The sequence below is a fragment of the Megachile rotundata genome, chromosome 9, assembly GCF_050947335.1.
Source record: "Megachile rotundata isolate GNS110a chromosome 9, iyMegRotu1, whole genome shotgun sequence".
NCBI lineage: Eukaryota > Metazoa > Arthropoda > Insecta > Hymenoptera > Megachilidae > Megachile > Megachile rotundata.
In genome coordinates, this window is record NC_134991.1 from 5,138,980 (window position 1) to 5,161,370 (window position 22,391).

The window sequence follows — 22,391 nt, forward strand, 5'->3', positions numbered from 1 at the left end:
GGAAGAGAAATGTGATATTTATGGAAACGGAACGAAATCATGTTACAAACTAATAGCAGATTTGTAGTATACTTATACATATGTATATGTACATTTACAGTACACTAAAAGTATAATACAAGATAGTATGTTATGATATTTCGTTGCAAATCTTTGGAATAATTTAACTATTAACTTGTCGACACCGAACTTGACGTTGTCTTCACCTTATAACAGGTTTTCATCGACCTCGTGAATTTAAATGTACTTCTTGTTCTTTTTGAGAAATATAGCGGAGGAGGTACGAATATAAAGTAAGGTGGAAATATGAGATACTGAAATTTTAATTTGTATATAATGCCCACATCTTCGACAATGATTAGAAGTGAAATATCATGAATACTATAACATCCTCCCATAACAACTATCACTGTCCATTGTCGTTTATTATAGATAATTTTCGATTCAATCGTAAGAAATAGTTTAGCATACACATATTAAACTGTAATTTACTCTTCCGTATTTTGTGATTTTTAAATAACAAAAAAGGTAATTCTGTGATAATTGTAGTTTGAGAATGTTATTAAAAATTTCAAGTATATTGTGTTCTTGACTATGATATATCGATAAAAAGTGAAACAAGTTAGTAATGATATAAGACACTTGTATTATTATGAATTATTCTGAAAAAATAAGGAGCCATATTTTTCGAAGTACTAATCTTCAAAATTTCGAAGTCTCGACATCTCGGAATTCCGAAGTGCAAAATTCAGTAGTTTTAAGGTTCCAAAATTAAATAGTTTAAAAATTTCAAAGTTCCAAGGATTCACAATTTCATAGTACAAACGTTTCTAAATTCTAAAGTTCAAAAGTTTAAAAATTCTGAAGTGCCAAAGTACCAATGTTTTAAAATCCTAAAGACTCAAAGTCCCAAAGCTCCAAAGTAAAATTTCAATCTCTCACACCAAAAAACTTTCAAAATCCTAAATCTGTAAAATTTCAAAATACAAAAATTCCAAAATTGTAAATTCTCAAAGTCTGAAATCCGAAAGTTCCAATATTCCGACATTCCAAATGCCCAAAATATCAAAATTCTTAAGCTTCAAAACTACTACATTCGTTATGAATTAAAATTGCAATATTGTAATAATTTAATTTCAATTACAAAATTAATCAAATTGACTAATGAAACAAATAAGTCATTCGTCATGAATTAAAATTGCAATATTGTAATAATTTAATTTCAACAACAAAATTAATCGAATTGACTAATAAAACAAATATAAATACCCTCTCATTATTCAATTGTCACAAAAGGATTTATCATTCGATAATTATTGGACTATACATATTCATGTATTTATAATACACAAACTTTGTAGAGTGTAAATAACAATAACTTTGGAAAGTATAACCTAAAATCCTCAGATTATATATTATACGATTTATGTTTATTCTGTAGATTTCAATATAACACAAATATTCACAGGTGGGAATTATCAGATAATAAAACTTATTGCGCATAACATAAAGAGAAAAAGATCAAGTATTTTGACAGGTTTCTTCCTTAAATCAAAAGAAGGTAATTACGCAGAATTACTCTTCCGAATTTATATATTTTTTTGCAAATTTCCTCGTAAAAATATATTACGACCACGATAACCTCACTTAATCTAATCCAGCCTCACCCCAAATATCGTTTTCAGATTCAGAACAAAGCTATTTACCAAAAAAGTTACAAAAAGATATAAAAATTCAGAAAAAGTACCTATGATTACCCAGTATTCTGCATAATTGCCTAGAAGGATATCGCATATTCGCATCTTCCATTCCACGTACAAAAAGTTACAAAATGGTAAAGTTACGGATAGCAATCTCATTAGAGAAAAGCAACGAGGTGCTTGGTGTGTGTCAGGGAGCATCAGGATGGATTTAACGGATCTAAAAGTTACGGGGAATCACACGCTTCATAAGATCTAGACTCGGTTCGTTATTTCTCTCGTTGTTAGGAAGCGAGAACCGATTATCCCTTAATCCGAAGCTCAACTCCAAAGGCTTTAATCTCGCGATTAGAGTCTTGTCCTTTGATTTCTTTTAGTACCAAACTCCGCTGTGCTTCCTCGGTCAGCTAAAATTTTAATCCGCACCATCTGCTCTAGAAACGAGTGCGAAACTTTCGCTTTAATTCATGATAGCACAGCAAATCCGAATCTCCTACTGATTTACTGTAGCAAAGTTATGTGGATGTTCAAACATTCAATTACCATAAACAAGTGTCTTCCATACAGACACTGAGATTTTTATTAAATTAGTAAAATATTTTTTATGTTACATAAGATTTTTGGTATTTTCAATGATTTATATTTTACATGTTTTTTAATGAAATAATGTACAGGATTTATGTTCGTTGTGCGTCTGGTGAGTTGGCTGGAAACAGTATGGATTTTGATTTGCATACTAACTTATTGATTTGCATATCAACTTGTCAATGTGGGTGCGAATATGTATCTACTTTAAAATATTTATTATGATAAAAACGGGAATGAAATTCGCAAGTTAGGAATTTGAAAATTAAAAAACTTAATATTCGGATATTTAGATGACAGTAAGCCTGTGTCACCCTCTAAAATTATAAATTGCACAATTTGAACAAAATCCCTTTCCCCAACCTGTAGAACAGAACATGCAAGTAAAATTTTAAAACTTTAAGCATCACTTTGGTTCACGTATTACTAACTGAGCGTAAAAGCAGTGCACACCGTATTAAAAAGTCACGTTAGTTTTACACTATTAAAGATAAGTAACTCATTGTTCGCGTTGGTAGAAGCTCGACGAAATAACGACATATCCGACTATCAGACATCCAGCTTCCACATGGAAATTCAATTTGAATTGCGCCAGCTGCGAGTCTCGTGACGGCAATGGCTGACAATGCACGCGAAACCGTACCGTGGCAATACCGAGACGAATAATCTGAAATTGAAATTACGGAAGTTAAGAGCTTTGTTCCAGACTCTCGAGCGCAAACGGTAGGGAGAGAACGAGTACGACAATGCACGAATGCAAACGTAGGATCGGTTGACTTGTTCTGGATTCCTTCGGGATGTCCCCATCTACGCTGTACTTTCCACCATTTTCTCTTTCTCTTCGGCTTTTCCCTTTCTCTCCTTTATCGCACTTTCTCCTCTCCTCGACGACAAACTTTGAGGAAACAAGGCGCGAGAGAACAAAACGATAACCAGTTACCTATGTAACTGCTGATTGTTCATCGCAGAATAAGTACACTGTTTCTCGAATACAAAAAGGGAATCTTTGTTCTCTGTATAAAGTTGACACCTAAATCTGCCGGCGTACAATGCACAGCTACATTGAATTAAAAGTAAAAGGATAGATATATGAACATATATAAAATAGAGTAATACATACGTCGATTTATCTTCATAAAAAACATCAGACTCAAAAAAAGCGCCTTAATTTAATTTAAAATGAGATACTTATGAATTGGCCATTTTGATTGGTTTCGTATTAAAAAGAATAAAATTAAATATATTTGTTACTCTAATATGTTAATAATGAATGTTTATATTGTAAATGCAAAAGGGAGTCTTTCTGTATAGACTTGAAAGAATAAAATTAACCATTTTTATAAGTAGAATAGTTTGCCCAATTTTTTAACCAATTTTATGTTGTTTTTTACAAGATAAAAAAGCTACTATATTATATTTTTATTATTTCCATCCTCAACTGTTCAAAATCGTTACTAAACACTTAAAACATTCATTATTACAAGTCCAAACCATTTTTAATACCTTAATGCACTTAACCAAGAATTAACCCGAGTTCCAGAAATTGAATTCTTTCCGCACACCCGACTAAATTTATGTAAACTTAAATTGTTTCCCTTTAATTTCTTTGTAATTTTTCTTTTCTCTCTTTTGCAATCAAAATTTTGCCAATGCAATTTTATGTACAATGAAAATTAAAAATTTGGCGGGAAAATGACTGTGATTTGATTTATTATTAATGAATATCACTGTGGTTCCTACCACAATGATAAATTTAAAAAAATTATCTATTAAATGACATCTAAATTGGTTAATATGCGATGTACACTTTTTGTGCAATTTTTTGAATTCTCAAATACTAAAGAAATCAAAGTTTCAAAAATGTAAGCGTGATGTCAATATGTGAAACATGTGCCACTGCAGATGTTCTGAACATGCAGCATAAAGACAAAACAATAGCTTTCGCGAAAATCATAGGATTCCGAAAAACTTGGTTCGAGAAAATCGTGTTTAACCCCTTGGCTACTGTGGGCGCCTATAGGCGCTTAGAAATTTTGTGTTTGTATTACTGAGAGCGCCTATAGGCGCCCACTTTTATACCAACAGTTTTTTCCTAGCGATTAAAAAATTTTTATAAAAAAGAGTTATGACGGCGTGTTATAACATTTGTCATTTGTATTACCCTTTGTACATAAAAGAAGGACAAAAAACTGTATAGAAAGGCTTTAGCTTTGCTTTTTATAAATCAGAATATCTGACTTTTTATTATAATAAATAAGACCATAATCACATTTCTCAGAAAAAATCACCGTAGCGAAAGGGTTAATGGCATTCTTTACCTAACCGCCCAACAAAGCATAGATGAAAACCAATATGGCGTCGTACTAAGCAATCAAATACACCAAAACGCTTAAATTGACATACGCATACTTTTCTAACTACTAGATTCCTAGCATTCAAACTTGCATTTTTGCATTCTAAACGTCAAAAAATTGTAAACAATAAAAAAATCCATAATTTTGTGTGTCCCAAAGTAAAGTTACATCACCATTTTTTTTATATAAGAAGTCGCGTATTCGTGTTAGTAGAACTGCGACCTAAGCGTCACGTCTGATATCAAGAGCCATAAAACTGTTCCTCTTCATAATCCTTCGTGGGCTATGAAAAAACCTCAATTGTGTGAAAAGGTTCAGAAAAGGTTTCACCAACGAGCCGCATACGTGTCGAAAGCATACTTGACAAAACTAACTTCTCGCACCGCACGACAGACCTGGTATTGACTTTAGCGAGCACTCTCGGTAAACTTGCTGGACAATGACGATCGCTGGAAAATCCAGCCATTGACGATGAACTCTGCTGTGACACGATGTTTCAATACACTGTATACATTTCTGGCATTCGCACTCGGTAAAAGTATGTATTCAAAACAGAAGATTGAAAACATTCAAATAGCGCAGTATTAAAGTCCCGATCTTCAAAACACGCTTTCAACGGTTCAGTATTGTTAATAGCTTTTCATGAAAATTGAGTAGATTTTGTTTTAGGACACCGTTTTATTAACTTTCTTGTGCGATGAGATAGTGCTCGAGAAATATAGACGAGGTGTCGGATTTTATTCTAGGAGTTTTAGAGTGTAGTTCTTTTATCAATATTGGTATTCGTTTTGCAAAAATACGAATAAGCTAAGTATTAGGTTGCACTGAGAATGTTTTACAGATTACAACAGAATGACAAGTAGTTCATATTTTGAAGCGATTTTAAAGATCGATAAAATGAAATTTAAGTCTATTTCTTTGTATAATATAGTATTCAAGTTATGTAACCAGATCTATAAATTTAGAAATTTGGGACTTTTCATATTTGAAAACTTGGGAATTTGGGAATTTAGGGTTTTGGGAATTTTGGGATTTGGGAATTTTGGGATTTGGGAATTTTGGGATTTGGGAATTTTGGGATTTGGGAATTTTGGGATTTGGGAATTTTGGGATTTGGGAATTTTGGGATTTGGGAATTTTGGGATTTGGGAATTTTGGGATTTGGGAATTTTGGGATTTGGGAATTTTGGGATTTGGGAATTTTGGGATTTGGGAATTTTGGGATTTGGGAATTTTGGGATTTGGGAATTTTGGGATTTGGGAATTTTGGGATTTGGGAATTTTGGGATTTGGGAATTTTGGGATTTGGGAATTTTGGGATTTGGGAATTTTGGGATTTGGGAATTTTGGGATTTGGGAACTTGGGAATTTGTGAACTTTGGAACTTGAGAACTTGGGAACTTGGCAACTTGGCAACTTGGGAACTTGGGAACTTGGGAACTTGAGAACTTGCGAATTTGAAAACTTGGGAACTTGAGAACTTGGGAACTTGGCAACTTGGCAACTTGAAAACTTGGGAACTTGAGAACTTGGGAACTTGACAACTTGGGAACTTGGGAATTTGGCAACTTGGGAACTTGAGAACTTGGGAACTTGACAACTTGGGAACTTGGGAACTTGGCAACTTGGGAACTTGGAAACCTGGGAACTTGAGAACTTGGGAAATTAAGACACTAGGGATTTGAAAATTCAGGTAAGTTGGTAATTTGAGAAGTTGTAAAATTAAAAATTTTGCCATTTGAAATTTTGAATTTTTGAAATTTAAATATTTGTAACTTTGTCTTTCTAACAATTGAAAATTTATGAATTTGTGAATGTGGAAATTGCAGACATTTATAAATTTAAGATTTTATAGTTCTGAGATTTTGCTTCATGAATCTTGCGAATTTATAAGTTTATAAATTTTAAAATACAATAATTTCGACTTAAACTCAACAAATATTTTGTGAACAAAAATTCTAAAATTCCCAAGTTTCATCATATTAAATATTTTCTTATACAACATACTGCTTAAGTCATATTTAAATATTCAATTTGCATTTTTAAAAACGTATATTATTAATAAAGAAATAATATTATATCTACAATCGAAACATCCGTACCGTTTCATTTGTAAACGCTATACAATATAGAATGCTTCGTTTGACTATAATAATTTGCCCACCCATCCTCTTGCTACCCGATCTATGTAGATATATGTTCTTTCATTTGGTTTTATTCGTCAGTTTTATAACCTGTCGGTTGTATGAAAGTATTTCGTTCCGAAACGTAACGATGTGCGAATAGATACCGACATATCCCGAGAAATGTATGCACAGCTGTACACGTGTTGAGGATATTTGCTCTTGTTACTATGCACATAGCTAGCAGCTATGGACTTGCGGAATTGGACATCCACAAAGATCAGTTTATCTAATTAGATTTAGCATGAACGTCGGTGCGCTTCGTCACCGCTGATCCTCGTTATCCGGTCCAATAATTGGCGTCCTTCCAAAACCACCAACTCGAATTTCTCGATTTATTGAAGCGTGTCGGACTACTGCTTCTGGAATTTGATTATCGTGCGAGAGAAATAACTTCGAAGGCTATTAGTTGGCTACTACAAGATCAAAGAGAAGCCTATAAATTCAATATCACCTCGAAATCTGCTGACATTTCTACATATCTCACGATTGGATACTTTGCGTTCTTTATTATAAGTGTACACTGTGGACATACTAACTGAATATGGAATATGAAATGATTGGTTTTGGCGATTGCAGATCGCAGAGTTGCAGACCCCAGTGTCTACGAAACCTTGTGAAACAAGATTTTTTGTCAGAGATGATTTTTTCAGCAACTAACGGTCACACTTCAGTGGAATAACATTCATGACATAATAGGACGTTTAAGTCACTAAAAACGTTTCTTACAAAGAGACCACTTATTATTTTAACATGGACTACATTTTGAATAATCTTTGAAAGTTGTTTTAATATATTTCACAGTTCATTTCAAGTACACAAATTTCTAGATAATGGAACTTCTATATTTTTAAATTTTTTCTTTTTGAGTATTCACATCGCCTAAATTTATAAATGTCCAAATATCCCAGTATCAAAACTTCTATTAAGGGGTACCGAAAAGTAATAAAAATTTCTTCGATGATTTCAAAGTTTTTCTATGAAAAATCGAAGAACTGTTTTTAAGAAGGGAACAATTGCCTTTACGCTGACAAAAAGCGTTAGAAAGTGATGGAAATTATTTTGTTGATTTACGATTTCTTTAATAAATAAATATTTTTCGCCAGCAAACAAAATTTTGATTACTTTTCGGTACCCCTAATATATTCCCAAACTTCTAGATCCCGAAATTTTATAATTCTCACATTTCTAAATATCCAAATTTCTACATCTTCTTCTTCAAAAATTCTCAAATTTCTAAATCCCAAAATTGCGAAATCTCCAAATCTCCAAATCTCCAAATCTCCAATTCTCCAAATCTCCAAATCCCCAAATCTCCAAATTGCCAAATTACCAAATCGCCAAATCTCCAAATTGCCAAATCTCCAAATCTCCAAATCTCCAAATCCGCAAATCCCCAAATCTCCGAATCTCCAAATCTCCAGATCTCCAAATCTCTAAATCTCCAAATCTCTAACTCTCCAAATCTTCAAATCTCCAAATCGCTAACTCTCCAAATCTCCAAATCTTCAAATCTCCAAATCTCCAAATCTTCAAATCTCCAAATCTCTAACTCTCTAACTCTCCAAATCTCCAAATCACCAAATCGCCAAATCTCCAAATTGCCAAATCCCCAAATCTCCAAATCTCCAAATCTCCGAATCTCCAAATCTCCAGATCTCCAAATCTCTAAATCTCCAAATCTCCAAATCTCTAACTCTCCAAATCTTCAAATCTCCAAATCGCTAACTCTCCAAATCTCCAAATCTCCAAATCTCCAAATCTCCAAATCTCCAAATCTCCAAATCTCCAAATCTCCAAATCTCCAAATCTCCAAATCTCCAAATCTCCAAATCTCCAAATCTCCAAATCTCCAAATCTTCAAATCTCCAAATCTCTAACTCTCTAACTCTCCAAATCTCCAAATCTCCAAATCACCAAATCTCCAAATCTCTAAATTTCCAAATTGCCAAATCTCCAAATGTCCAAATCCCGAACTCTCCAAATCTCCAAAACCATAAATCTCTGAATCCCTAAATCTTCAAATCTCTAAGTTTTCCATTTTTCCATAACGTATTCAATACAATTTCTAATTGCTCCGAAACAAAAATTGTACATAATGTTTTATTTAGTTATTGTTTATAAAAATCGAAAAATTTCTAATGGGGCTTGAAGAGTCTTAAAATTGCAGCCCTTAACCCTCCTTAATATTTCGCTCTGGCAATAATGTTAACTGTTATCAACAAATTTTCGCTTTTCAGGAAATTTCTCTATTTCAAGAGTAACAGCCATTTCCATTTTACCCAAAAATCATTTATTTATTAACAGACTGCGGTTGTTTATTTATTTATATATTGATGTCTGCAAACTGTAAATAAATTATGTAATGTATGTAAATACTTATATCAATATCTCTAAAATAAACATAAATCGTTTAATCCATAGATTAAACAATTTATTTACGTTTCATTCGATATATCATAAATGGATAAACATCCGCAGTCTTCTTATTAGATACAGAGAAAATATACCAAATAGAGTTTCAAAGTTCTTCTCCGATTCGCACTTTTGGTCTCTTATCCTTTTTCGTGCCGAGAGTATACGAGATTGTGCCGGAAATTTGATTTGAGAGGAGCAAGGAAGGGAATCCGATTTATTGAAAGGTCGTTCATGGGGTCACGATACACGTTACCATCAGCACGTCAAATATTCGGGTAGATACGATCGTTGCTCGGCTTGAAATTACCCTTGCAGTGCTATCATCGAATTAGGTTACCCGGTGAACGCTAATACGAAAATTACAAACACGGAGTGCTTGTCGGTTGATAATTGGATTTCAGCGGTGGACGTAGAAGAGCTATATATTTATCGTAGTATTGTTGCTAGGCGAATTCGATACAGTATTCCTGTTACATATTGACAAATTATTTATTCAAATTTTAACAAATATTTCAAATTATTTGCTGAAATTTATATTCTGCTTTTGGAATAAAACTAAGGTTTGAAATTTCTGATCTTGAGATTAAACTGCATCTGGTCGAAGGCCTGAAGACTTAAAATCTTCTCAAAATGAGTGATAATTCGTTATCTTTGAATAACATGAACCTCTAGAAGAGGATAACATTGTGGGTGTATCTGTTAACCTGACGATTTTGTTAATTTTTTACTTAAGTGCAAGTTTAGGTGCAATTAGTACGAGCACGAGTTATTAGCACGAGTTTAAGTGCAATTATAATTTGCATAGTCAAAAATTGCTGAATACAATATTCACATAACATTTCAACCTCTTTCCTCTGTTTTAATACTGTGGCTGTTATTGTCTTTCACGCCAACTTAATGAAAACGCAAGCTAGTTTAGTTGTGTATCAGTGAAACTATTTCGACAAAATGAATGAACAACTGATTTAAGAGATACATGTTGTATTTTATTTAAAATAACGAATATTTGTTTGTACAGGGTGTAACAAAATGTTTTGTCATGGCTTCACCAGCTGATTCTACAGCTTTTAATCGGTGAAGATCTGTAAAAAAAAGTTGCCGCAAAATTGACCTTGACGGAAAATTTCAAGGACAAATTTTTTTTTATTGCATCGTATAGTACTCACTCGATAAAACAAAAGTCTCAAAGGCACCATAGGTCGCAAATGAATCCTTCACTTGGAAAAACAATGTTGAAGATTTCACCATTATTTCAGCGAATATTTCTTACGGTGTCACATTACATATCTGTAGTAGGGTATACTTAGATGTAAAATTTGACTTTCGGATAGTTCTAGCATGTTGTGACGCTTAGATATGCTCACAGGAATGCCAATAATCACAGTAGTTTCTGATCTCTTGTGTTGTGGATATCGTATAGTGAGTTATGGATACAAGAAGAAATAGAAGAAATTATTTCTATCGGTATGATGTTCGTCAAATGCTTCGTGCTATTGATGAAGCATTTGAGAATTATGCCTTAGCTCGCAACATATATCGGAATTATTTAGTTAATAGCGGACAAGAACATTCTCGATATCTTCCTGATAGACGTGATTTTCAAAGACTTGAGGAACGCTTTCAAGACTTGGAAGTCACTATCAATCGTGGATATGGAAGGGCAGGACGACCGCGCGTTCACTGGAGGAAAGAGGAGCGCATTATTGCACTTGCCTATACTCATCCCGTTATGGGTTTACGCAATATTGCACGTCGGGTTGGTGTTTCTCATATGACTGTCCATCGTATTATTCGTGATGAACGAATATCGTGACTACGTCCATACCGTGTTCGGAAAGTGCAAGCACTTCAACGCCAAGATTACTCCATGAGACGCAAATTTTGTCGTTGGATGTTAAGAAAATTAGATCGCGATCCACAATTTCTTGAGAATGTGTGTTTCACAGACGAAAGTAACTTTTCCAACATAAGTCACCAAAATTCGCAGAACACTAGAATCTGGGCACGTAGAAACCCACACGCGATGATTCAGACATTTAATCAAGGCCGTTTCTCAATTAATGTGTGGGGAGGAATCATTGGGAACCATATTATCGGTCCAATTTGTTTTCATAACTCCTTAACCGGAACACGTTATCTTAATTTTCTTCGCACGCGATTCATAACACAGCTGAGACAAGTTATACCACATCATAGACGTCGTCAAATTTATTTTATGCATGATGGTGCCCCACCGCATTTTATTAGACCGGTACGTGAGTTTTTATCAGAAATTTTTGGAAATAGGTGGATAGGTCGTAGACCAGCACCTCATTTGTGGCCGCCTCGCTCTCCCGTTCTTACACCTATGGACTTTTTCTTTTGGGGAGCAGTAAAGAATCTAGTTTACCGGTCAGGTCAACAAATTAGAAGTATGGAGCAATTGAAATTGCGAATAAAAAACGCTTTTCGCCGTGTGGAGCATACTGCCAATATTTATGAAAAAGTTTGCAACAATTTAAAAGAACGATTGAAGACGTGCCTACGCAATAATGGTGGACATATCGAAGCCGGTAATCAAGCACGATTGTTAAGGTGCATAAATGTCGATGGTTCTATACTGTGGCAAAGAAGAAACCGCTCAAGACGCAGAGGACAACCCTAGAAACGGTTAACCTCGTTTTCCAAGTGAAGGATTCACTTGCGACCTATGGTGCCTTTGAGACTTTTGTTTTATCGAGTGAGTACATCGTAATGCAATAAAAAAAAATTGACCTTGAAATTTTCCGTCAAGGTCAATTTTGCGGCAACTTTTTTTTACAGATCTTCGCCGATTAAAAGCTGTAGAATCAGCTGGTGAAGCCATGACAAAACATTTTGTTACACCCTGTACTTTATAAAATGACACATCGTAGTTACAGACTTCATAAGAGTGTTGTACTTTGCTTGTGGAAAGCTGACGATAGAATCATCTCTATCTAAAAAAATATTCTCCACGAAAACTTAAAATGAGGAGTGCGATGTTGTTGGGGGTGGACAAGCGACATCTTAAAATTGACTATTAGATTGGTTCCTAAAATACAATATTAATAGAAGGGGACTAGAACCGCCCTTACAAGATGTTTGTACTGAGGCCAACTTTAACCTGAAGTGTCGACTACACTGTCGCTCGTCACCTAACGGTTCAACCGTAATAAACCATAAAGTATGCTCTTGACAACAATTTGGAATTACAAATTGTTCGTAATAAACCGCTGCAAAAGGCAACGGTCATTTGTTGAAGAACATTAAAAAGAAATAAAAATATGGTCTTACGATTTTAAGAGTGCGTCCCAACAGCTAGTTCCGTGTGACGCACCTGAAAAATAGATCCTAATGGGTTCAAAGATCGAAGTACGTTTGAATGATTTTCTTTAACAATATGCACACATTCCTAATTGAGGTGTTACTTAGATCTGTCAAGGGAATTCTGACAACTTGTAGCTGCTTAACATCTCTCGAATTACTGTAAATCAGATTAATGTCGTATCACCAAAATACGCGCCGAATGTTGTCAACTCCAGATGTATTTTGACTTGCATTTACACACAGTAATTCGCTTTACGCTCGAGTTTGAACTCTCCAGAAAATTATAGAGGTTGGTTTGCGGCGGCGTCGACCAAGCTAATCCCACCGTATAATTAACCACTAACAAGCGTCCTGAGTTCTACTGCTAATCTACGTTATAACCTATAGCTAAATCTGTCAGTACATGTATCCACGAATGCAGTGGAAAAAGTTGTAGGATAGGAGGGTAAGGAGAAATAACACTCGAGTACGTTTTAATAAAAGAAAGAGATTAACAATATATATATTTAAGAATACACACAAAGAAAGACACACAAAGAAAGACACACAACACTTCGGACGGCACTGCTTTCCGTCGAAGCTACGCGCAAGAGAGTAAAATCACGATTGACCCGCAAGTCTTTCGCACGCGCCAACGCCGTTAAAACAAAATACGATCGCTGATGGAAAAAAACCCATGTTAACGGTCATTCTATGGAAAAAACCATGACAGCACGTGGAAATAATCCTACAAAGTGTATACATTAATTCTTTGTTTGGCAATCCCTGAGAGCATATTATTGAGTTGCGCTACCGCTCGAGCAGTTGATACAGTGCAATTTTTTAGTCACTGTGTATACTTAGCAGTTAATTAGATCTATTAGTGAAGGAAGGAGATTTGTATTATAACTCTATTAGAGTGAGATGTTTGAAGATCATTACTTACTTGTTTATTACGATTGAACATACCGATGGTTCAGAGTCAGAAAAGTTAACCCCTTACCCTATAACTACGTGTTACACGTGTGACGCACACTACGGAATGTGATAGACTCGTATTTTCAATGCAATTAAATTTTGGGTTCAATGCTAGTTACCATCTGTATCATCAAGGATCGCTGAAGACAAAACGTGGCAAACATTTTAATGTTCTTTAGTTGTCTCAACGTTGTAGCAATAATTAGGTAGCCATGAATGACGTGGTTGCTCAGAAAATTATAACTTAAAGGGTTAACTCCAAAAACCGTAGTTGTTAGAGTGAGACAAGAGTATGTCTAGTTAGCATTCTTTGACTTTCGATTTTCTTAAAATCAAAACTTTTAATTTATTCATTTTTTTCATAATATTTTTGTAGTCAAAACGTACGACTTTCGGAAATCTGTCATTAACATAGGCAGTGAATTTTTAGAGTTAACGTTGTCTGACTCCAAACACTCGTCCGTGTACATTGATATTAGCAATTGCATTTCAACAATTTTCGTTTAATAGAAATATTAAATTATTTATACTGAGTTTCTAATCAGTCTCGAGACACTTTATGAAACTTTGTGTCATGAATTAGTTTTACTGCTCATTAAATTTTGTGAAGACTGGGTAAGTTTTGATGCTCCGTTTATATGATTATTATATGCAGACGTTTCCGTATAATGACTTTTTATGGGGTAGGTTATGTCTTCTCTTTATAGAGTGCGTTGACACAGTGTATTGATTTATACATTTTTTATGGACCATATGATACAGTGTATCAACTATTTTTAATCGGATTCTTATCTTTCATTTCTATAATAATGGTTCAAAATCATGTTAAAAATTATCGATTTATTTACAAAAATAACAATGTTATACAGTATATTAATATAAATCTAAAATACATTTGATGTTACATTTTATTATGTCACGTTTTAGGTATAAAATGAAATATAAATGCTGGATCTATAATTATTTTATTCCACACAAATTAGAATCACAATTAAATTAAAGTTGACGTATTTTAACGTACGAATAAGTATTTTTATACCATAAAAAATATAAATAGAGAATATTCTTTTCTTCAACCACAGTCAAATTTATCAAATTTAATGGACATAACATCGATAACTTTATTTAATTATTCTAATCAAATTTCACCAACTAAATATAATTCTAACAGATACATCAAACTATATTTCAAATTAATTTCAAACTGAACTCAAATAATTTCACTGAAAGCGTTTGAATAAATTCGACAAAATACATATTTCTTCTTAATAATAATATTTTTCCGATACTGATTTTCATCAGTAAACATTAATATCGCAGTATTTAACGTGTTTAAACACTGTATCTAACGGAGTATCTCTGTGTATAGTCACTTTTACGATCTAGTTACAAAACGTTCGTGACTAAATGCTCGGTGTAAATATCTTTCACCGACGTACACGTTTAAAAACTAAAAGCTCTTTGCATCCTGAGCTTCAGATTTTACCGCCATTCGTTTGTGAATGTTCCATGCTCTGAATCATTCTATAATACTTTGGCAAAAATGCACACATCGCAGTACAGAGTCGCGTTAATATATATTTTGAAGCGTTAATATATTCGACATAGCTTAAAGCTCGGTAAGCGTTTCTGTCTTTTTGTAACACATAAAACTGGGGGAGTGGGACCTATGACATTGCACATAACGAATAATTACTAAAGAATGAATATGTACATTTATTTAATTTTGTAAATTTTCCCTTCTTTTTGTTGCAGGTTGGATGATGAAAAGCTGGATGTCATTAATGTAAGTAATTTATTATTAATTTTAGTTATAATCACTGTCCACGAATCGATTAATTATTATTATTTACGTATCCTTAGTTTCATATCTGTTTCGTATTTTTAGTTTTATATACAAATAAACCACTATTTTCTGGTAATAAGCAATCATGTTTAAAATCAACCTATCGTTGATATTTCAAAAATGGCGGACGTCACAATATCTAAACTGAATTTCACTAATTTTACCAATCTAACAAGGAAACATATCGAACCGGGACACACCGATTTTAATGAAACTTATATGAAAGATAGTTCTTAAGAAAATATTTGACACGTACTTTTTTTATCGGCCATCGTTCACATTGAAGGGGTGAAAATAGCTCTCGAAGTTGGGGGTTAAAATCATATTTTTGAGAATATCTCCGGAATTAAAGAAGATAATTTGATTCTTTTTTTGTAAATTGTTGGTCTTTGAATAGGGAACTTGAGTGCGGCAAAAAATTTCAATAAACTTTATTTGTTTAAATAATATTTTGAAAATTTATAATTTTTGTTTAAATTTTTGCACTAAATGTTGATCTATTTTTTTGCAACTTCGTGTACGTAAACTATGGACAAAAATAGAGGATACGTGTTTTTGCAATTTGTTGTTTGTTGCAATGTTTATTAGATATATAATTTAAAATCACCTCTTGTGAAAAGGGGCAATCCGCACTTTTATTAAAAATATCATTATTTTTACAATCTTTTACAATATTTTAGACATTTTATACGTTTTCATATGCCGTTAAGTGATTTCTGAATAATTATTGTAAGCGTCGCAGGTATGAGCGTGACGCGGTTATAATCACCGTCGCAAGGAACATGAAGAGGTATATGAAGAGGTATAAAATGTCTAAAATATTGTAAAAGATTGTAAAAATAATGATATTTTTAATAAAAATGCTGATTGCCCCTCTTCACAAGAGGTGATTTTAAATTATATATCTAATAAACATTGCAACAAACAACAAATTGCAAAAACACGTATCCTCTATTTTTGTCCATAGTTTACGTACACGAAGTTGCAAAAAAATAGATCAACATTTAGTGCAAAAATTTAAACAAAAATTATAAATTTTCAAAATATTATTTAAACAAATAAAGTTTATTGAAATTTTTTGCCGCACTAAAGTTCCCTATTCAAAGACCAACAATTTACAAAAAAAGAATCAAATTATCTTCTTTAATTCCGGAGATATTCTCAAAAATATGATTTCGACCTCCAACTTCGAGGGCTATTTTCATCCCTTCAATGTGAACGATGGTCGATAAAAAAAGTACGTGTCAACTATTTTTTTAAGAACTATCTTTCACATAAGTTTCGTTAAAATCGGTGTCCCGGTTCGATATGTTTCCTTGTAAGGTATTTACATTTAAGTGTGTCATCCTCTTTGGCGGTTCGGCTAGTTATGGTAGGGAGGCTAGGAAAAGTAAAGGAGGCGGAGAACGTTTCGTCCGGGGCGTGCTAGTGGACTCATCAGTAAGACGTTCTAGCAGGCCCTTGCCTTAGGCGCGGGGATGTAAAAAAGGGATAGACAGGAACTATATACATATATGAATAGGAAGGCTCTTTGAGTACTAGCGAGAAAGTCTAGGTCTTGATTCTATGCGCCGTCTAGTGGCGATGAGCGTGGAAGTGAAACCGCCACATCCTCCATATTAATAAACTGTAATAAGTTGTAATTCTAGTTTCTTGGAAACATGTTTAAAACCAAAATTGCTACTGTCGCTACAACTTGTTATAAAAGCTGAGAGCACTTGAGGAATAAATTACATTTTCTGCAGAATCAGATACTGAAATATTTTCTATTATATCTGGTACAAGAAATGTTATATTACATATTATTTGATGGATTTGCGGCCATATTTACATTTCTATTATCACGGTTGGTGATTTTTTGTTTATTTTTTTACCAGCAAAGGTAAAGTCTTGGACGATAAAATTCTTATGTTGTATATTATTCAAATTACTATTTATATGAATATTACGTATTTCGCTCATACTCGTATTACTCATTGAGAACTACATAACTGTTCTACACAGTAAAATATACAATAACTTTATTAATATAATCAGTACATGATATGTACATTATTATACATTAAAACAAGCACATTATACAGTAAAATACACAATAACTCTCTTGATATAATTAATACATAAATATAATAAGTGTATTACGCAATTAAATATACCATAACTGTATACACATGTATATGGTCATACAGATGAAAAATTCTATTACACTCAGCACTGTTTTTTATTACAATATCCTTGTATTTATATAAATATAATTTACTTTAAACTTAAAAAATGTACTAACTAACAAAATCGACAACTTTTCAGCCAACTCACTACACAATACAATTTTCAAAATCAATTTTTTCACAAGAAAATGTTATTCATCTTCTCGACTTATATTTTAATATACATAATATTAATATAAATGTAGATGCGTTAATAAAAATGTTAACGTAGAATATGTTACCGCCCAGAAGCTCGAACCACAATTTTTGGTACAGCCTGTACGAAGGGTTAATTTAGTCCGTAGTAGGTTGTCCGTTGCCGTCATCAGGACCATCTCTCCCGAAATTACCCTGCTCCTAATTATATCAGTTTTCCCTATATCCTGATAGTCATATGCGGATCGTGGAAACTGGAAATAGAGCATGATAAACGGACGCGTTCTGCGTCGTATCAAACGTTACCGGCGTCATAGCAGTCTAATGCACTGCGCTGCATTGCGAACATAGCTGTATGCGCTAAATAACCGGAAATTACCGGGAGCATTTCAATCAGAGCACCCGGCAAGCTTCGAACACACGGGGCTATCGTTTACTCCGCATAATGGCTAGTCATATGATAATCTCCGATTCGAACCAGAGAACAACCCCTGAAAACCGATTGCTTCGCTCTCTGACAAACCTCCCGCCATGAACGGCATTGATCGATTGTTGGACACCGTGGAAAAACATTTTTGTACCATTTACTACGGTTGTAGCTTTTAATACTGGCCAGAAATTGACACAAATTTCTTCACATATTTCAGATTCGTGTACGGTTGGGAGTTGTGAAGTTAGGGAGGTGGGAATTTAGGAATATGGGAATTTGGAAATTTGGGAATGTGGGGATTTTGGGATTCGGGATTTGTAGGATTCGGGATTTGTAGGATTCGGTATTTGTAGGATTCGGGATTTGTAGGATTCGGGATTTGTAGGATTCGGGATTTGTGGGATTCGGGAATTTTGGAATTCGGAAGTTTTGGGATTTGGCAATTTTGTGATTTGGTAATTTTGGGATTCGGGAATTTGTGGACTTGGGAATTTCGGAATATGGAAATTATGGAATTTTAAGAATATGAAAATTAGGGAAAGTAGTGAATTTGGGAATTTGGAAACTTGAGAATTTAGGAATTTGAGAATTTGGGAGTATGAGAATTTGGACACTGGGGAAATTGGAAATTTGGGAATTTGAAAATTTGGAAACTTGGAAATTTGAGAATATGGAAATTAGAGAATTTTCAAGATATAGAAATTAGGGAAATTTGGGAATTTGGGAGTTTGGGAACTTGAGAATTTGGAAACTTGGGAATTTGAAAATTTGGAAATTTGGAAATTTGGGAATTGGAAATTAGAGCGGTAAACAAATAACTGTGGACCACAATTCAAAATAGCTACAAATTACTAACTGGAAAACCTGATCCAGAAAATGTAAAACTATTACTATTTAATCACCATGAAATAAAAATAACAGATAACTGTGTAGAAACCCAAATAACCGAAGTTTTGCCACATCAACCAAGTGATTTATTTAAAAGGCCAACTAATTTTATCTTTCGCGAAGTCTGCTTGTATGTATAACTTAAATTTGATTGACAGTGAATGTATTGAAATATTTAGATACTTCCGTTTGAAGAAAACTTCACCTGTCTTACTATATGGGACAACACAGCACAAACTATTTTGGGTAGCCAATATTTGACATATAAATTGAATGAAATTTGAGAACGGTGATAGATCGCAATGGAGGATCATGAACGAAACGTTAATAGAATCATTCAGTCAGAATTCATGCATCACCAACGCTTGCTGATTAATGCAAAAAATTTTCGTTACGATACGACTCTCACTCGGCTCCGTTCTGTAAGTCGAATAATTGCCGTCTGTCACGTTAAATGAATTTAATTGCATTTGAAATTTAAATAGGACCGGACATTTGCATATAATACCGACATCTAACTAGCCGTATAAAAGTCGATAAAGCTAGTTTTCTGTTCTTGACTATTCTATTTTCGATGCTTAAATTTTCAATTTCTAAATTTTCCTTTAATTAAAAATTCATGTTAGTAATTAACTCCTAATCGTGAATGTATATGTATTTCTTAAGTTTTATTTTTTTTTGTTTTTGTTTTATTTAGAAAATTTGTATATGCACTTTTGAATAATCACATCAGAGATTATTGAAATGTGACGAATTTTTTTTCCACGCGAAAATGTGATTGATAGCTTTAATAGTGCTGTCAACAGTCTACAACGTTAAAATAAATTTAAAAATCTACACACGTACTTAATGTGTACCTCATGGAATGTCTGATCTTAAATTTCGTGTATGTGCTTCCCCTAGGTCAATTTCGCAGAGAGCATACCAAGGAGGCGTGGAAATTGTCAATAAACGGTTGAAAATGGTTTTCCAAAATTTCCCTGTACCATCTGTGCACCACATTACGCACGAAGTGCAAGTATAATTCTGTTGCACATCCTTGGTTTGGAAAACATGCCCGCAATTCCGAAATCATAGTTTGACGCTCTTGAGAGTTTACATGTTAGTTTTAACACATAAAATATTTTGCATATCGTAGATTTACTGTTTGTTGCTGTCTTTAACAAGATTGTAATTGTACTGTATTTTACCCAGGGTCAGTAGGCCAATTATTTTTAAAGTTTGGAGAACAATTTTTGAAATTTGGAAATTTCAGAATGTCAGAATTTAGAAGTTAAGAGATGTGGGTTTTTGAGAATGTTTAAGTAAAAAAGAGAATTCTAGAATTTGGAGATTTAGTAACTTGGAAATTTGCAGATTCAGAAATTTAGGAATTTGGAAATTTGTTACTTTGAAAACTTGACAGTTTGAATATTTGGTATTTAAGATACTTGAATGTTTTAGTGTTTGGTAATTTGCAGAGTCTTACATTAAAAATTTTAAATTTATGAATTTGATAAATTTGAAATTTGTAAATTTAGAAATCCAAAACTTTCGAATTTGGAAATTTGAGAAATTATGGATTTTGTAATTTGAGGATTTGAAAGTTTTCAAATTCTGAATTTGAGAATTTGAAAAATTAGTAATTTGGTAATTCCATGATTTGGGAATTTTCAAATTTTTAAATTTGCAAATGCATCTGAGAATTTAAGTATTTCGAAATTGAGAATTTGAATATTTCGAAAGTAATTATTTTTAGAATTTCGGAAATTTCCTACTTTGGGCTTAAAGAATTTTTTAAATTTCGGAATTTGTATGTGAAAATTTGGAAATTTTGAAATTTATATTATTGAAAATTGGAGAATTTCATATTTAGAAGAAGACTTTGGGAGTTCAGAATTTTTATAATTTGAAAATGTATCTATTATTGTTACAAAAATATTTATATTAGTTTTAATTAATCAGCAATATTTATTCATATAAATTAACACCAAATACCAAAATTACAAGAAAAAATTCCAAATTAATATTTGTAGTCAGTAAAGACCAATACCTATGTAACAACGTTGAGTGAATATAAAAAAAATAATCTTAAAACTGTAATCACTTAATACAAATTTTGAATTAACATTTTGCACGTCTGAACCGTGTTCTAAGAAATTGAGTGAATACTAACAAATGTTTTACGTGTGTTTACAATAATAATACAGCTTAATTGAATCTAATCCATGTTTCTTAATCTATTTCAGAATACCATACTACCGGAAGCTGTACACTTTTGGGAGCGAGCTCTTATGGTCCGTGAAACGAAGGGCACCATCAGATTGAGCAGGTAACCTAATTCTTCGATTCATTAACAATTTGATAAACTATTAAAAACTGAAAAAAAACTATAACTGCTCAAATATTAAAAAGGTGAACACATACTTTATTTTAAAAAAGCAGGATCCTCTTAACATTTGTAAAACGATTCCAGTTAGAGTTTAATGGTCATCATTAACTCTTGATGGTCATATTGGGATATAAAATGACACCAGCTAGTTTAACGTCAATTTTAGCCACTTTATACCCCGGAAATCTAAATAAATACCTTTTTTGAAACATCAATATTTTTATTATTTTTGTCTGAAAGCTGTTATATCTCAACAGTGTTCAGCTGAAATTTTCACCCATTATATTAAAATCGAATAAATTTTTTGTGAAAACCGTCATTTTTTCAACTTTTTTACATTTCTGAATTTTTTCCATATTCAACGTATAAATTTACTGAAAATTTACTGTGAAATATATTACAACAACTTTCAAAGATTATTTATAATTATTTTCTGGGGTCTTGAACGTTCCAATATACCAAGTATGTTATTCTTATACAAGATATGATCATTAACCAGTTAAGTGTGTTTGACGACTATATCCGTCATGGAGATGTGGCAGAATTTTGTGTCATGACGACTATATCCGTCATGCGTAAAATGTTGTTACAATTTTAATATGTAAATTGTAATTTTGGCGAAAACTAAATTATATTCGTAAATTGTAACATGTTTAATATGTTTAGAGGTCAACACGAAATGAAATAAACAAATAAAAAGTGTAAATGATTTGAGATGGATTCATAAATTCTTGAGAGCTAAGTCGTCATCGCTTGATTATCGCGCCCGCTGGTGTGGGGTTTACAAAAAGATTGCCACAGTTAACTGGTTGAAGGTTAAAACAACTTGAAATATTTTTTCAAATAATTTCTAATTTAGAAGATAATTGCGTAGATAGAAGAAAACGAGGTACATGAACGTAAAACATTTATGATTTGTAATATTATAGCAATGTATTATTACTTGTATGAGGCAAAGTGTCACACGTG

At 33.0% G+C, this 22,391-nt stretch overlaps 1 protein-coding gene and 1 long non-coding RNA gene across 4 annotated transcripts in view; one reads left to right on the plus strand and one right to left on the minus strand.

Moving 5' to 3' along the window:
• The window catches only part of Invadolysin (leishmanolysin-like peptidase, invadolysin), a 417,041-nt gene that overhangs the window by 385,960 nt on the left and 8,690 nt on the right, over positions 1 to 22,391 (plus strand). For 2 of the 3 annotated variants that reach the window (XM_003706340.3, XM_076535805.1), the window contains exons 4-5: positions 15,280 to 15,310; positions 21,280 to 21,362. In XM_003706340.3, the coding sequence (XP_003706388.1) occupies positions 15,280 to 15,310; positions 21,280 to 21,362 (114 nt within the window). Of the gene's footprint in view, positions 1 to 15,279; positions 15,311 to 20,031; positions 20,153 to 21,279; positions 21,363 to 22,391 lie in introns of those variants that run through there. The other variant, XM_076535807.1, reaches the window with a different exon arrangement.
• LOC143265151 (uncharacterized) lies at positions 2,026 to 5,227 on the minus strand. The gene is made up of 3 exons (XR_013039338.1): positions 4,813 to 5,227; positions 2,739 to 2,952; positions 2,026 to 2,648 (listed from the first exon to the last, which is right to left on the minus strand). It is a non-coding gene; the product is annotated as an uncharacterized LOC143265151 (long non-coding RNA).